At 41.7% G+C, this 18,256-nt stretch overlaps 1 protein-coding gene across 3 annotated transcripts in view; it reads right to left on the minus strand.

Annotated features, from left to right (window-relative positions):
- The window catches only part of LOC124151941 (kynurenine aminotransferase-like), a 37,746-nt gene that overhangs the window by 4,572 nt on the left and 14,918 nt on the right, over positions 1-18,256 (minus strand). For all 3 annotated transcript variants that reach the window (XM_048389223.1, XM_048389224.1, XM_048389225.1), the window contains 8 exons: positions 13,550-13,611; positions 10,566-10,617; positions 9,480-9,578; positions 8,178-8,327; positions 5,155-5,241; positions 3,508-3,630; positions 2,163-2,283; positions 485-651 (listed from right to left, as the gene is read on the minus strand). In XM_048389223.1, coding sequence (XP_048245180.1) covers positions 485-651; positions 2,163-2,283; positions 3,508-3,630; positions 5,155-5,241; positions 8,178-8,327; positions 9,480-9,578; positions 10,566-10,617; positions 13,550-13,611 — 861 coding nt within the window. The remainder of the gene's footprint in view (positions 1-484; positions 652-2,162; positions 2,284-3,507; positions 3,631-5,154; positions 5,242-8,177; positions 8,328-9,479; positions 9,579-10,565; positions 10,618-13,549; positions 13,612-18,256) is intronic.

The raw sequence follows: 18,256 nt of genomic DNA on the forward strand, positions 1-18,256 counted from the left end.
GGGCATTGTATACTGAGCAAGGAGAGTCACGTCTACAATCACCAGCTGTATAGTGGGGCATTGTATACTGAGCAAGGAGAGTCACATCTACACTCACCAGCTGTATAGTGGGACATTGTATACTGAGCAAGGAGAGTCACGTCTACACTCACCTGCAGTATAGGGAGGCAGGTGTATACCAAGCAGGGAGAGTCACGTCTACATTTACCGGCAGTATAGTGGGGCAGGTGTATACTGAGCAAGGAGAGTCGTGTCTACACTCACCAGCGGTATAGTGGTGCAGTGTATACGGAGCAAGGAGAGTCCCGTCTACACTCACCGGCAGTATAGTGGGGCAGGTGTATACTGAGCAAGGAGAGTCACGTCTACACTCACCGGCAGTATAGTGGAGCAGGTGTACACAGAGCAAGGAGAGTCATGTCACACTCACCTGCAGTATAGTGAGGCAGTGTTAACTGAGCAAGGAGAGTCATGTCACACTCACCTGCAGTATAGTGGGGCAGGTGTAGTTACAGTTGACGTGCATCGTCATGACAGTGGACATGAGATGTTCAGGTCCGACTGTCCACCCCAGCTTCCAACCTGTGGCGCTGAATGTCTTTCCCGCGCTGCCGATTGTCAGCGTACGCTCCCACATGCCTGGGAGGGAGGCTGCAAACAGGGGAGATAATCAGTTAGTTAACTATGCTGAACAACCTGTGTGAAAATATCGAAATATCACGAATATTCTAGAAAATATATTCTGGCAGGGTTGGTAAATCATGTAACAGCAAAATGTTTCCTGACACATCTTAAGACAATCGGAGAAAAATCGGGAAGGAACACAAACACTACTATCATGTTCTTCTGCAAAACAGTTGACAGCTAATACAAATGCAGTTCCTACGATAATCACTGTGTAAGAAAGTGCTTGAGGGAAACTTGGTTAAGACAACAGGCACAGGTCAAAAGGCAGCATGGACGCTGACACCTGAGTGAGTGAGTGAGTGAGTGAGTGAGTGAGTGAGTGAGTGAGTGAGTGAGTGAGTGAGTGAGTGAGTGAGTGAGTGAGTGAGTGAGTGAGTGAGTGAGTGAGTGAGTGAGTGAGCGAGCGAGCGAGTGAGTGTGAGTGAATGAGCGATTGGGTGGGTGGGTGAGTGAGTGGCTGGGTGTTGGGTGAGTGAGTGAGTGAGTGAGTGAGTGAGTGAGTGCGAGTGTTTTTATGGGTGGGTGGGTGGGTGAGTGAGTGGCTGGGTGTTGGGTGAGTGAGTGAGTGAGTGAGTGAGTGACTGAGAGCAAGCGGGTGGGTGGGTGAGTGAGTGGCTGGGTGGTGGCTGGGTGAGTGTGTGAGTGAGTTGGTGAGTGGGTGAGTGACGTGGGTGACGTGGGAGTGAGCATTTCACAGCAACGACCACCAAGAAATGTTCTCATGTAGGGAATCAAACCATGTATTAGTCAAGTCAAACACTGTAACTACTGCCCCACCACCATAATCTGAATAACAACAGGGGGCAGGTAAAAGGCACTACCATTGACAACACAAGTCGGCTAGCCCATCTGTATGTATGGACATAATGTGTGATTAGTGAGTGAGTGAGTTGGGTTTAACGTCACTTTTAACAGTATTCCAGTTATATCGCAGTGTGTCAGCTTTATGTGGGAGGAAAGCCCGAAGTGATGTAGGTCTCAGACGTTTACCACTTCAGTGAAACCCACGAGCACAGGTATGGTGCTGACAGACCTAGAAACATAATTGGGGCGAACCAGGATTCGAACCCACAATCTTAGGCTCAAGGGACGCAACTCTGCACAGCAAATCGTGCCTTAGATGATTCGGGGCACCCATGCGCCCTAGTGTTTGACGAGGAGTGTTTGACACATCCCTATTTCAACTGTGATGAAACTGTTCAGACTGACCTATTTTGACATGTGTCAGACTGACCTATTTTGATATGTGTGTCAGACTGGCCGACTTTGAAATGTGTATCAGACTGACCTATTTTGACATGTGTGAGACTGACCTATTTTGATGTGTGTGTGAGACTGACCTATTTTGATATGTGTGTCAGACTGGCCAATTTTGAAATGTGTGTCAGACTGACCTATTTTGAAATGTGTGTCAGACTGACCTATTTTGAAATGTGTGTCAGACTGACCTATTTTGAAATGTGTGTCAGACTGACCTATTTTGATGTGCTTGTGTCCTGGGTAGGTCATCCACTCGTAGACCTCGTCCGCCACACAGACCACGTCATACTTCTTACACAAGGCTGCCACCATCTCCAGCTCTTCCCGTAGAAACACCTGTACATTGAATAACGGTCACATCGATCCCATTATATAAGATAGCTACACATTAAATCACAAAGAACAATGAAGAACAAAGCATGGTTTATTTCATGATGAAACATTGTTCGATCACGACATCATTTCTGTAGATTCGAACATGTGCTTGCAACTTGATGACATCATATATTGGATTACGTTAATTTTGGCCTGAGATATAGAATATATAACATTTCCATCTTCCCAAGGAAAGGGAGTTAATTGACAATGTTAATTTTGATACGGAAGTGTCAAGTAAGTTGTTCCCCATAGATGTAGCTGGGCAATGCAGATAAAAGCAGTGGCCAAATGATCGCATCCAAAAGTGGGAGAGATATGGTGATTTGGTATCCCAATAACATAGGTCGATGCTCATGATGTCAATCACTGGATTGTCTGGTCCAGACCTAATTATTTACAAACCACCGTCATATAGCTGGAATATTGCCGAGTGTGGCGTTCAACCACAAACACCTGAGGTAAAGGAAGATTTCAAGCTAAATACATACTTTGATGTCACAACACATCATGAATACAATATTCGTGTAAGAATCCTTACTGTCATGTTTTCCAAATTTTGGCCTGAGATATAGAATATGTACACATTTCCATCTTCCCAAGAAGAGAGTTAACTGACAACAAGGTCCAGTTTCCACCCTTGATGAACTCGGCTGGAATTTTGGAGTTATATTTTGGCTGGATCAACAAGTTTATGCATAGTCCAGTCAAAAATGCAGAACAAAATTGCAAATCTAAGCCTCTCCTATGGACCAATCAGATTCCACTTTTCGTATCACTTGTGTTAGCTTCACACAAAATGGTTCCACCCGGTCAGGATGATAATCAAGATCTATATTGTGATAAAACAGGTCTTACTTCGCAAAATGCATCAAATCACGTGAGCACCTTGATTAAAACATGAAAAGATTTGGAAAATATCTGCTGATAACGAGTTGGCGGTGCACATGCTTTGCAAATCCTGCAATCAACCGACAAGACAGTTTACGAACCGGATTTCGTTTTCGGTGCGCGATTTTGATTGGACTATGCATTGACTCGTTAGTCCAGCCAAAATGTAACTCCATAATACCAACCTAGTTCGGCAAGGGTGGAAACTGGACTTTAATAGTCAGTTAACTCCCTTGCCTCGGGAAGATGACACACTCATGAAAGTGAAAATCTGTTGTCATGGAAACACCTCACCTTCCCCAGCGGGTTGTTTGGTGTGTTGAGGATGATGAGTTTCGTCTTCTCGTTGAACTGACTCTCCAGCTCCTTGGGGTCAAGAGTGAAGTCCCCACTTGACGACGACTCCCCGGAACTTTTCTGTAATCACAGATATTCATCCTCCGTCAATACTGCTTTTCTCGGGTCAATAAAAACAAGCATGAAATACTCATATTCCCCACCAATATGACATGGTTGTGTGCAAGGCAAGAAATATCATATATTTTTCAAGATCTGCTTAAGAGGTGAGGTGAGGTGAAATTGGGTTTAACGTCACGTCCAAGATTATTGCACTTATATAGCGACGTGCATGTACGTGTGTGTGTGTGTGTGTGTGTGTGTGTGTGTGTGTGTGTGTGTGTGTGGCGGCTTGTACTAGTCTGGGCTGATGCTGATTTATAGTGCTAGCCCACTGAGATACCATGCTGCAGTTTAACATGAATACCCCACTAAGACACAGTATATTGACTCTGAGCTGACCAGTCCTTGTTTTAGCCCCTTCATGCTGAGCGCCAGACAGGGTAACAACAAGTACCATCGTTTAGCGTCTTTTGGTATGACGCTGCCGGGGATCGAACCCCAGACCCTCGCTCTCCGGGCCACATGACCACAGAGGAAGTCCTGCTTAAGAAATGGCATTACCCCAATTTTTAGTCTAAGTCAAAGTTGTTGCCATAGAAACTTGAAAAATAATTTGTTTAAAAATCGCAAACTATCAAAAGGCACCAGTTTACCACCAGACCTATCTATGTGTCAAGTTTAGTTAAGATATCTCTCATGGTTTTTGAGTTCTGCTCCAGAAACGAAACGTGACAGACGGAAGGAAGGGAGGTCTGATTGACAGAAGGACGGACAGACAGCACACATTCCTATATCCCCCTTCTACTTCATGGCAGGGAATAATAATCTGTTTCATTACAGTAACCTGTGAACCAAGAAACGTTACTACCAGACGCCATCTTGTTTTCTAGCAGATGAGAGTCAATACTGATCACATGACAAGTCAATATTTGAGGTGATTGTCAGTCACATGATTTGGGGGTCTACATTGAAATGCATTGTTTCGTTGTCAGGACTAACCAATGAAATAGCAAGATTCATAATAGAGGCAGCGTTTGTAAAGAAAAAATTGCCAGGCTGCTATCAGGACCCACAGATTTATTGTGACAAATACACCGACACGTAAGTGCAGGCCACAAGGACCCATATAAATCTGAAACAACGGGCCCAACTTATTTCGAACACTGGAAAGAGGTATAACAAATACAGGAACTGGCCTTGTATAAAGTCCATACTTGTTTTATGATACAATAAAGAGACACCAGCTGATTCAACATATCAAATAATCTTAGGAGCTTCCAACAAACAGAGACATCTCATTGGCTCAGGTTTAGGGAATACCACATCTGGGTAATTCCCATTCTATTTTTAGTAACGCAGGTCAATACTGTAAATTATCAGAACAAACTTGGAGTCAGTATGCGTTTGTGAAATTGACATGTGGCAGCTTCTCAGCTAATGAATATGTCTGAATTCTTTGCATTATAAAAGAAAAGCATTTCATCAACATGGTTTGGGGGTACAGGCAATTTTACAAAAATCCAGTTACTATCCTAAACTCACCGGTTTTAGGGCAACAAATCTTGGAGTTCCTCCAGCCACTCTCACCATTGGCTCATAGCAGTCGAAGAACGGTTCAATGATGATCACCTGTGTTGTACAAACATCCAATATTATCATATAATGGATAGGTTTCTCGGCAGGATAAAGCCAACGGATAAAACGATATCCGTTGGGGTCATATGCGGATAGAGATGCAAATATCAAAGGTCAAGTAGGACTACTTTCACTGTTTATAAACAAACATGGTGATCGAGTCAGAATTAACCATCGGGAATCTGGATAAACTACAGGGATAATTGCTATCATTATCAAAAGAACAGTCTAATATACTGAAAATCAGTGTCTAACTGTGACGTAGCTAAGGCATTTTATAAGTTTTGGCAACTTTGGAGATATAAATTTCGAAACAATTTTGCGAGGGCACGTGGCCTAGCCAAGCGGGATCAGTAGCCATATCTGGGCTTGTAGATCTCTGCGGCTTGAAACCTTCTCCACAAATAAAAATAGTTGGATTTGGCCGAAATATGTTTGAATCGTTACCTTTGTTTCGTTTTGTCGCAGTGTGTACATCTGACTACACTTCTTAACGTTATGACAGGACAGACCGACTGTCAACAACGTCTGACCGTGGCCGTGACGTCTCATAGACTAGGGTTAGAGTAGCTTCCCTTTGACAAAGGTCAGTTACTCTACTGGACAGACTGATGGATTGCCGCGAAAGACAATTAAAAACAACTGTTGTTTTGCGTATATGTTGCTTCGCCACTGTATAAGAAACAGATTTCAGTCGGAACTATATTGGCTACTGTCACTGTCACATCACTTACCCTGTGACGTAATAAATATTAATATGCGCATTCCAGGAAAACTCGCAATATTTCGGTAATGTTTGTGAGAGAGGGAAAGCGATTTTAAAGCACAGAATTAAAGAATGACATTATATGATAAAGAGGTTATCACGCTTGTGTGTTTAGGGATGGTAAATATCCTGCATTAGGAATAAACATTGTATTTAGCGAGCCTTGGCAAGCTAAATACATAGTGTTTATTCCTAATACAGGATATTTACCATCCCCAAACACACTCGCGTGATAACCTCTATTTACACAAATAACTTCAACCCTTCCTTCCTTCCTTGTAGAGGGGCCACGGGTGGCCCAGTCGTCTAAATCGCCGCGATTCGCTGTGCAGAGTTGTGTCCCTTGGGCATGCCAGAAACCTATGATTGTGGGTTTGAATCCCGGTTCACCCCGATTATGTTTATAGGTTTGTCAGCACCATACCCATGCTTGTGGGTTTCACCAAAGTGGTAAACATCTGACACCTGCATCACTTCGGGCTTTCCTCCCACATTAACCTGACATGCCGCAATATAGCTGGAATAATGTTAAAAGCGGCATTAAACCCAACTCACACACTCCTTTCTTGAAGAATATTTACAAAAATACCAAGGAAATATTGACCATCTAGAACAATCATTTCACCAATTTATCAATACAATTATCAAAGATATCTCCAGATATATTGAATAAAAAAAGTTAGGGATCATGAATATTTTAAGATATATTAATTATGAACGTGTGTTCAGTCCTCGCAATACACAAATATCCCCAAACATATTCATGATCTTTAACTCTATGTTCAGTATAAACAGAAATTTTCCCATGAACTCAAAAGTATTACAGCAAATCTTTAATTCATGTGCACACACTGTGTAAGAAGAATGTCAACATGTTCTGTGCCATGCGGTGACCTTTATTCAAGACGAAAATACTTGTTGTTGTTCTAGATTAGATGCAAACCTTACTGACCAATCTGGCAATCATGGCTTGCCTGGTGAGAGTATTCCATCATTAGTCCATCATTAATTAATATTAACCAGTACTTGTGAATCTGTATTCTAATTTTGTAATAAGCAGATTTAACTGCCTCCAGATGGTGGCAAAACATGGACTGGAAGCTATGTGCAATAATCCACACCATGGTGGCAAAACATGGACTGGAAGCAATGTGCAATAATCCACACCATGGTGGCAAAACATGGACTGGAAGCAATGTGCAATAATCCACACCATGGTGGCAAAACATGGACTGGAAGCAATGTGCAATAATCCACACCATGGTGGCAAAACATGGACTGGAAGCTATGTGCAATAATCCACACCATGGTGGCAAAACATGGACTGGAAGCAATGTGCAATAATCCACACCATGGTGGCAAAACATGGACTGGAAGCTATGTGAAATAATCCACACCATGGTGGCAAAACATGGACTGGAAGCTATGTGCAATAATCCACACCATGGTGGCAAAACATGGACTGGAAGCAATGTGCAATAATCCACACCATGGTGGCAAAACATGGACTGGAAGCTATGTGCAATACTGAATATCAGACTACACCTCTAATACAAATTCAAATGTCATCATTAATGGGAACAAGTATGTGAACTTGGTCACATACTTGGTCCAGTGGTTCCTGAGGAACACCACATAAGACCACTGGTCTTTAAGCCAGATGATCAGAAAAGAGAGGATTCTCCACCCCTGCAACCCTTTAAATGACTGCAGTCAGCAATATTCCAGCCACATCAAGCCAACTTGTAAAAAAATCAAGTCTGATCTAGGTCAACCAGTGGTCATAGCTTGATCGACATTGTAATCCCCCAATCCTCAATTTTGTCAGTTCTTACGACAAGCAGGGTACTAAGGCCTATTCTACCTTGTGAATAAGTCAAATACTTCCAAGCTGACAACCCATGAAGACCAGGGGTAGAATAGGTCTTCAGCAACACGACTATGCTTGTCGCAAGAGGCGACTAATGGGATTGGGTGGTCAGGCTCCCTCACTTGGATGATGTATGTCATCGTATCCCAATTGGATAGATCGATGCTCATGTCAATCACTGGATTGTCTGGTCCGTATTCAAATATTTTCAGACCGCCGTCATATAGCTGGAGTATTGCTGAGCGCGGCGTTAAACAACAAACAACAAGCAATCAATCCAAGCTGCCCACTCACCTCATCCCCAGGGTTGAGCAGCCCCTGTATTGTACAGAACAGAGCTCCGTACGCTCCCACCGACACCAGCACTTGGGTCATAGGATCAATCTCCCGTCCAATCAGCGGTGAGTTGACTTTAGCCAAGGCATTTACAAGTCGTGGGTGACCCTGGAAGAAGAGACAACTACATGAAATACCAGCTCTGTGATGTACAAGCCAGATCATCATCAGATCCTTACATGACGACATAAAACATAGTCTTTGAAAGGTATTTAGAAGTGACACACATGAGGAAGAGAATCTATGGATGTTAACTTCTTGTCATGAGGAACACAATGTTTTGGAGTATATGCTTACTCCTTCATCAGGTGAAGAACTGAAGAACTTACTCCTTCATCATTCATTATTCACCTGATGAAGAAGTGAGTGAGTGAGTTGGGTTTAACGCCGCTTTTATCATTATTCCAGTTATATCACGGCGTGTCAGCTTAATGTGGGAGGAAAGCCCGAAGTGATGCAGGTCTCAGACGTTTACCACTTCGGTGAAACCTACAAGCACGGGTATGGTGCTGACAAACCTAGAAACATAATCGGGGCGAACCGGGATTCGAACCCACAATCATAGGTTTCTGGCGTGCCCAAGGGACGCAACCCTGCACAGCAAATCGCGGCCGTGTCCCCGATGAAGAAGTAAGCATATACCCCAAAACATTGTGTTCCTCATAACAAAGTAGTTAATGCCCATAAATTCTCTTCCTCAAAACATAGTCACCAGCAAAGAAATTCAGGTTGCAGTACTTTGGTCCATGGGAACATACAGTACCTCTGCTACCTACACGATCCCCCAGCGGAAATTAGACCAACACTTTCTTTGCTGGAGATTGTAAGCATGTATTTTGTTTGTTTGTTGTTTAATGCCGCACTCAGCAATATTCCAGCTATATGACGGTGGGCTGTAAATAATCGAGTCTGGACCAGACAATCCAGTGATTGATATCATGAGCATCGATCCACGCAATTGGGATACGATGACATGTATCAACCGAGTCAGCAAGCCTGACCACCCGATCCCATTAGTCACCTCTTACGACAAGCATAGTTGCCTTTTACGGCAAGCATGGGTTGCTGAAGACCTTTTGTAACCCGGATCTTCACGGGTGTTGTGAACAAGTAAGCCATCAAATACAAGATACTGCAGTTAAGACAGTTCTGCACCAGGAACCCCACTGGGACACCACGTTTACACTAACAACCAACAAGTCTATGTGATGCATCAAGAGAGAGAACAAAGGGGAGGATGATGTGGTTGATGATGCTCACGTAGCTGCGGGTGTACTGGCTGAGGGAGAAGTTGCCACTCCTGGCGCAGGTTTCCAGTGCCTCCAGGACATGTTCGGGAGGCTTGAAATCCGGGAAACCCTGCCAATGTCAGACATAGCATATGCAAGTCGACACAGAAATAATAACACAAACAACTACTGGCACAACAACTACTGGCACAACAATTACTGGCACAACAACTACTGGCACAACAACTACTGGCACAACAATTACTGGCACAACAATTACTGGCACAACAACTACTGGCACAACAACTACTGGCACAACAATTACTGGCACAACAATTACTGGCACAACAACTACTGGCACAACAATTACTGGCACAACAACTACTGGCACAACAACTACTGGCACAACAACTACTGGCACAACAATTACTGGCACAACAACTACTGGCACAACAACTACTGATGTGATGAAGGATTCCTGACTGTGAATAAGTGACATCATGACGTGTCAGCTTCATGTGGAAGACCTGGAGCAAGGCCTGCACATCGGCCTGTAAACCTAGAGCTCAAATAGATCAATGCATAAATACCCATCCATCAGTTCAAATAGATAAAATGGATAAAATACCCCATCCATCAGCTCAAATATATGAAATACCCCATCCATTGGCTTAAATAGATAAAATGGGTAAAATACCCCCTAAATCAGCTCAAATGGATCAACTTGATAAAATACCCAACCATCAGCTCACATGGATAAAATACCCATCCATTAGCTCAAATGGATCAACTGGATAAAATAACCATCCATCAGCTCACATGGATATAATCGATAAGATAGCCCATCTATAAGCTCAAATTGATCAAATGGATAAAATACCAAATCTATCATCTCACATTTAATTGATAAAATGGATAAAATACCACGTCCATCAGCTTAAATAGATAAAATCCCCCATCTATCACCTCAAATAGATAAAATAGATGACATAACCATCAATCACATGGATAAAATACCCATACATCAGCCATGCGGAGTCTGTATTCAGTCAGGTGAAGGACATGTATATTAACAGTGAAACATGTTGGAATGAAGGTACATTGTAGCTGAACTTACCTGACCCAGGTTGAGAGCTTTACATTCTGTAGCTAGCTTGCCGAACTCCACCCTAGAAGAGACAGGACACACTGAGAGGGTAGGTGAGTTGATGCGTGTGTGTGAGTAGGTGCGTGTGTGAGCTGATGCATGTGTGCAGGTGCGTGTGTGTGTGCACGCACGCGCGTAGGTGAGTGAGTGAAACATTATCGATTGGATGAAACGCACACAATCATGGCAACGGCAGTAAACTCCACATGCATCGTCATCGTCTTACTATTACAATACTTTTATTATATAAAAATTGATTTCCAAGAATTAATTACATAGATAATAAACATTTGTAATATTAAAGCGTGTGGGTGCATGTGTGTGTGTGCTTGTGTGAAACATCATCGATTGGATGAAATGAACGGCGGTAGATAATAAAGTATTGTAAAATTAATCTCATACTAGTTTTTAAACGATTTAAATTAAATTATTTAGATTTAGGAATACGCTTGTTTGCTGATGAAATATATGAATGAAAACTAAGTGTAATAAATTAATGTTAAAAGAACATCATCTTGTGCTGAAAAATCATTCAGTGTTTTTGTATTTGTATGTTGTAAGACCGGTCCACTTCGATATAAAGGTAACAGGCAGGGTCCACCCTTGCCGAACTAGGCTGGTATTATGGAGTTACATTTTGGCTGGACTAACGAGTCAGTGCATAGTCCAATCCAAATCGCGCACCGAAATCGAAATCCGATTCATAAACTATCGTGCAGATTTCGTTCGATTGCAGGATTTGCAAAGCATGTGCACCGCCAACTCGTTATCAGCAGATATTTTCCAAATCTTTTCATGTTTTCAGGTGCTCACGTGATTTGATGCATTTCGCGAAGTAAGACCCGTTTTATCACAATATAGATCTTGATTATCGATCAGATCATCCTGACCGGGTGCAACCATTTTGTGTGAAGCAAACACAAGTGATACGAGAAGTGGAATCTGATTGATCCATAGGAGAGGCTAAGAAGGGACATAACTGGTAATAGCCACTGGTGGCGCTACGATGGAGCCCAGTAATTCCAGCCTAGTTCGGCAAGGGTGGAAACTGGTCTTTTAAAGTCAGTTAACTCTCTTGCCACGGGAAGCTGAGATATGCTGTCTTCATTGATACTGTTCTGAAGACATGTCGGTTTTAATCATAGAATAAAAATTAGAATTATTCTTCAAAACGCACCCAAAGCATAAAGATCGCATCGCATGAACACGCCAACATATGGCTGTGACTGCATGTGAAATGCAAGGGTTGTGCACAGATATAAGACAGTAGGTGGCATCAAGCAGTTAGTTAGCGTTAGAATACCATAAGGGTCACCTACGTACCCATACTCTCAGCCAATTAGGATTAGCATTAGATATTAAGTTTATTTCATAGAAATTTATTCATCTTTTCGTCACTGGACTTTTAAAGTCAGTTAACTCTCTTGCCATGGGAAGATGGGTGACAGCAGCTGACTGGCCCATTTACTTAGTTCTTATAGACTCCAGTGATTTTGGTATGTTCGTTGAAGTTATTTTGGGAGAATACCTATGGATGCTATTAGGGCTGGGACAAGTCCAAATTTACTTCCCGGGTACCCACCCCCCTATTACCCGACCCTACCCGGGTACCCACTGTAGGTCTCAAGAGATAGTTAAAACATATCCGATTGGGAATGGTTTGACCGTACTCCTGTCAAAATAAATTTAGATACACGTATAAAGCGATCTCGTCATGCATACACTGAAGCTGACTGATGTTTTATCATTATGCAAACATATAAAGTCAGAAGAAATGTGTGCAAAGTCAGAAAGAAATGAAAACATTTATCACTTGTAGTGTAACCATAGAGTTCTAGATAATTTTTGCCATTAAACAATATAATCACGTGACTAACCACGGGTCGGGGTAGTCCTGTGGGTACCCGGGTCCTACTCAGTACCCACCCGACCCGGGGAACCCGAGTTACCCGTCCCAGCCCTAGATGCTATTGCTATTCTGATTTGATTGTCTTAATGATGATTTGTTTGTTTGCTTATTTGTTTGTTGTTTAACGCCGAACTCAGCAATATTCCAGCAGGCTGTAAATAATCAAGTCTGGCCTCTTGATAAAGGCATAGCCGCCTCTTATGACAAGCATGGGTTGCTGAAAATCTATTCGGGTCTCGTAATGATTACATAGCCTTTGAACATACATCTACTTGACAATAAACCATCTTCTAAATCAACAGTGTCCATGGGACATGTTGAGCTGAACACGACAAGGTGAAACGAAACTTAAAAGGTCAAGGCAACTCTGATAACTTGCTCATGCGAAAATCACCACTCAAAAACATAAAATAACAAGAAAGAATAGGAGATTATGAAAACAAGCAATATCTTCCCTTGTTATGTCTGCTAAACATGCTAAAGTAGGGGCGGAGGGGTAGCCTAATGGATAAAGTGTTTGCTCGTCACGCCAAAGGCCCAGGTTCGATTCCCTACATGGATACAATGTGTGAAGCCCATTTCTGGTGTCCAATATTGCTGGAATACTGCTATAAGCAGAGTAAAAACATACTCACTCACTCTCCTAAAGTAACGCTTACAATCAGTTTACCATGTTTATCAGATCGTAAGGTCATGTGACCCAATCCTTGCCAATACTAGATTGTCCTTCCTTCCTTCCTTCCTTCCTCGTACAGGGAGCATGTACCAACTAGATACTACACCCTTAACAGCTAGCTAAAACAACAGCCGTGTTGATTCTCAAGCTTATGATACAGAGTGAGTGAGTTGTCTGTTCTTTTGTAATTCAACACGAGGACATAACTAAAAAAGCATTTCAGATTTGGATACGGTCCCCATCCTATGTTATCTCCGATGACAATTGTGAAACATGCCTGACTTGTAGCCCGGCCTCCACCTTCGATCAAAACTGCAAATGTTCACACACATTCAACAAAAGGTCACAATGTATATCGAAACTACTTACCATATATTCTTTTCTGTTCCAATGAGTTTTTTTGAGAGCCCAAACTTTGCGGATGACATGTTCTGTGGAGAAAGATGGGAGAGTGAAAGGTATGAAATAGTGTGTAGTCAGTGTGTGACTGGTCGACACAAGTAGCTGTGGCCTGTATATAACCCTGCCACTACCGTGTATGCCTGAATAAACACCCACCTGTTACAACACAAACAAGCTGTATTTGCATTCGCATTCTTCAGTCATTTGAAAACAGAACTGATGAACTAATAATGATATCTAGATATATAAATATATATGCACATATTTATCAATAATTTTTCACTTTTTTTTTTTATCTATTTAAATTTGTTAAAGGACTGCTCCAATGATTACAAAACAATGTCCTGAAGTAGAAAGGGGTCCATGTGCACAAAACAATCTACTGATGTCTGTTAAAGGAATGTGAAAAAAACAATCTACTGATGTCTGTTAAAGGACCCTGCCCATGTGCACAAAACAATCTACTGATGTCTGTTAAAGGACCCTGCCCATGGCCACAAAACAATCTACTGATGTCTATTAAAGGACCCTGCCCATGTGCACAAAACAATCTACTGATGTCTGTTAAAGGACCCTGCCCATGTGCACAAAACAATCTACTGATGTCTGTTAAAGGACCCTGCCCATGGCCACAAAACAATCTACTGATGTCTATTAAAGGACCCTGCCCATGTGCACAAAACAATCTACTGATGTCTGTTAAAGGACCCTGCCCATGTGCACAAAACAATCTACTGATGTCTATTAAAGGACCCTGCCCATGTGCACAAAACAATCTACTGATGTCTGTTGAAGAATGTGCACAAAACAATCTACTGATAGCTGTTATAAGAATGTGCCCATGTGCACAAAACAATCTACTGATGTCTGTTGAAGAATGTGCACAAAACAGTCTACTGATAGCTGTTAAAGAATGTGCACAAAACAATCTACTGATAGCTGTTATAAGAATGTGCACAAAACAATCTACTGATAGCTGTTAAAGAATGTGCACAAAACAATCTACTGATAGCTGTTAAAGAATGTTGGCAAAACAATCTACTGATAGCTGTTAAAGAATGTTGGCAAAACAATCTACTGATAGCTGTTAAAGAATGTTGGCAAAACAATCTACTGATAGCTGTTAAAGAATGTGCACAAAACAATCTACTGATAGCTGTTAAAGAATGTGCACAAAACAATCTACTGATAGCTGTTATAAGAATGTGCCCATGGCCACAAAACAATCTACTGATGTCTATTAAAGGACCCTGCCCATGTGCACAAAACAATCTACTGATGTCTGTTGAAGAATGTGCACAAAACAATCTACTGATAGCTGTTAAAGAATGTGCACAAAACAATCTATTGATAGCTGTTAAAGAATGTGCACAAAACAATCTACTGATAGCTGTTATAAGAATGTGCACAAAACAATCTACTGATAGCTGTTAAAGAATGTTGGCAAAACAATCTACTGATAGCTGTTAAAGAATGTTGGCAAAACAATCTACTGATAGCTGTTAAAGAATGTGCACAAAACAATCTACTGATAGCTGTTAAAGAATGTGCACAAAACAATCTACTGATAGCTGTTATAAGAATGTGCCCATGGCCACAAAACAATCTAATAAGGCACATGCACCAGGTGCATGTTCACAAGAAAACCTAGATGCACCAAACAAAACTGGTTGCACCCTGGTCCCATAGATTTATCAAAGTTGAAACATAGATCCATGAACTATTCCAAAATATATTTAATCTCACATCTCTGATGATTTTTAATACAGTTAGTTTTTGTTTGTTGTTTAACACTGCACAATTTTCGAGTCATTCATATCACAGTGGTCTGTCAATTGAGTCTGGACCAGACAATCCAGCAATTGATATCATAAGCACCGATCCACACAATTGGGATACGATGACATGCATCAACCAAGTCAGCGAGTCTGACCACCCGATCCTGTTAGTCGCTTCTTACTACAAGCATAGTCGCCTCTTATGACAAGCATAGTCGCCTCTTATGACAAGCATGGGTTGCTGAAGACCAATTCTAACCTGGATCTTCACGGGTCTACAGAGACTACTTACTGTTACAGTATTTATGTGGCATTGTCATCCGTGGCAACCGTCATGTACACTTTGTTCGGTTTGTGTAATTCTAGAACTCTCAGTACCTTCAGTTTAATGACATTGTGCACACAGTTTGATGACATTGTACCCACAGTTTGATGACACTGTACCCACAGTTTGATGACATTGTACCCACAGTTTGATTACATTGTTCCCACAGTTTGATTACATTGTACCCACAGTTTGATGACATTGTACCCACAGTTTCATTACATTGTACCCACAGTTTGATGACATTGTACCCACAGTTTGATGACATTGTACCCACAGTTTCATTACATTGTACCCACAGTTTGATGACATTGTACCCACAGTTTGATGACATTGTGCCCACAGTTTGATGACATTGTACCCACAGTTTCATTACATTGTACCCACAGTTTGATGACATTGTACCCACAGTTTGATGACATTGTGCCCACAGTTTGATGACATTGTGCACACAGTTTCATTACTTTGTACCCTAAGTTTCATTACATTGTACCCACAGTTTGATGATATTGTACCCACAGTTTGATTACATTGTACCCACAGTTTCATTACATTGTACCCACAGTTTTATTACATTGTGCACACAGTTTCATTACATTGTACCCACAGTTTGATTACATTGTACCCACAGTTTGATGACATTTTACCCACAGTTTGATTACATTGTACCCAGTTTCATTACATTGTACCCACAGTTTGATGACATTGTACCCACAGTTTGATTACATTGTACCCACAGTTTGATGACATTGTACCCACAGTTTGATTACATTGTACCCACAGTTTGATGACATTGTACCCACAGTTTGATTACATTGTGCCCACAGTTTGATGACATTGTGCCCACAGTTTGATGACATTGTGCCCACAGTTTGATGACATTGTACCCACAGTTTCATGACTTTGTACCCACAGTTTGATGACATTGTACCCACAGTTTGATGACATTGTACCCACAGTTTGATGGCATTGTACCCACAGTTTGATGACATTGTGCCCTCAGTTTGATGACATTGTGCCCACAGTTTGATGACATTGTGCCTGAACAGCATAACAAATACACCCAACACTGGGATTAGTGATTTTTGTTTCTGTTGCTTAATGATGCACTCAGCAATATTCCAGCTGTATGACGGCAGTCTGTAATAATTGAGTGTGGACCAGACAATCCAGTGATTGATATCATGAATATAATGTATCAATCAAGTCACCGTGTCTGACCACCTGATGCCGTGTGTCGCCTCTTACGACAAGCATGGATCAATTAGTGATGTAGAATGATAAATAAAGCTAGGAGGTAGTGCATGTGTTCAAAGATCGATGTTATCAAAGTTATACACAAATTAAAATATTTTAGTGCATATAGACATAAACATAGGGTTGCATTTTAATAATAAGGTGCACTGGTGCATGCTTAATATAGCTAAATTAGCCCTGCTAATGATGTACAACAGTAACATCACAGTCAAGTCAGCAATATAACCGTTACATCAAAGCCAAGTCTGCAATACAACAGTTACATCACAGCCAAGTCTGCAATACAACAGTTACATCACAGCCAAGTCTGCAATACAACAGTAACATCACACCCATGTCTGCAATACAACAGTTACATCACAGCCAAGTCTGCAATACAACAGTTACATCACAGCCAAGTCTGCAATACAACAGTTACATCACAGCCAAGTCTGCAATACAACAGTAACATCACACCCATGTCTGCAATACAACAGTTACATCACAGCCAAGTCTGCAATACAACAGTTACATCACACCCATGTCTGCAATACAACAGTTACATCACAGACAAGTCTGCAATACAACAGTTACATCACAGCCAAGTCTGCAATACAACAGTAACATCACACCCATGTCTGCAATACAACAGTTACATCACAGCCAAGTCTGCAATACAACAGTAACATCACACCCATGTCTGCAATACAACAGTTACATCACAGCCAAGTCTGCAATACAACAGTTACATCACACCCATGTCTGCAATACAACAGTTACATCACAGCCAAGTCTGCAATACAACAGTTACATCACAGCCAAGTCTGCAATATAACAGTTACATCACACCCATGTCTGCAATACAACAGTTACATAACAGCCAAGTCAGCAATATAACAGTTACATCACACCCATATCTGCAATACAACAGTTACATCACAGCTGAGCGGGCAGATTACAGCAGAAAATATGACCATAACCTGGACCGCTTGTCTCTGTGACAGGGCGTTTATTGCAGTATATAACCCACAGGCCAAGTGTGATCATGACTGGACACTTTTGGCTGGTAATTATACAAACACACACCTCCCAGGATCACCTGTATTCAGCATGTGATCACAGCTATCAGCTGACCAGGTGAGGGAAGGAACCATTATGTGAATGGTTGAGCTGGGGCGAAATTAGTGAAATCAGCTAAATAAAATAATGGCTATAGTCAGGACTGCTTGTCTAATTCATGCAGGATTTAACCACCATTCCAACCGTCACTACATCCTAAGTAGACACAATGTACGGACAACAAGTTGTTATCCATAAATTGTGTCTACTTTGTCA

This window comes from Haliotis rufescens, unplaced genomic scaffold (assembly GCF_023055435.1).
Source record: "Haliotis rufescens isolate VD_foot unplaced genomic scaffold, xgHalRufe1.0.p SCAF_8, whole genome shotgun sequence".
Lineage (NCBI taxonomy): Eukaryota > Metazoa > Mollusca > Gastropoda > Lepetellida > Haliotidae > Haliotis > Haliotis rufescens.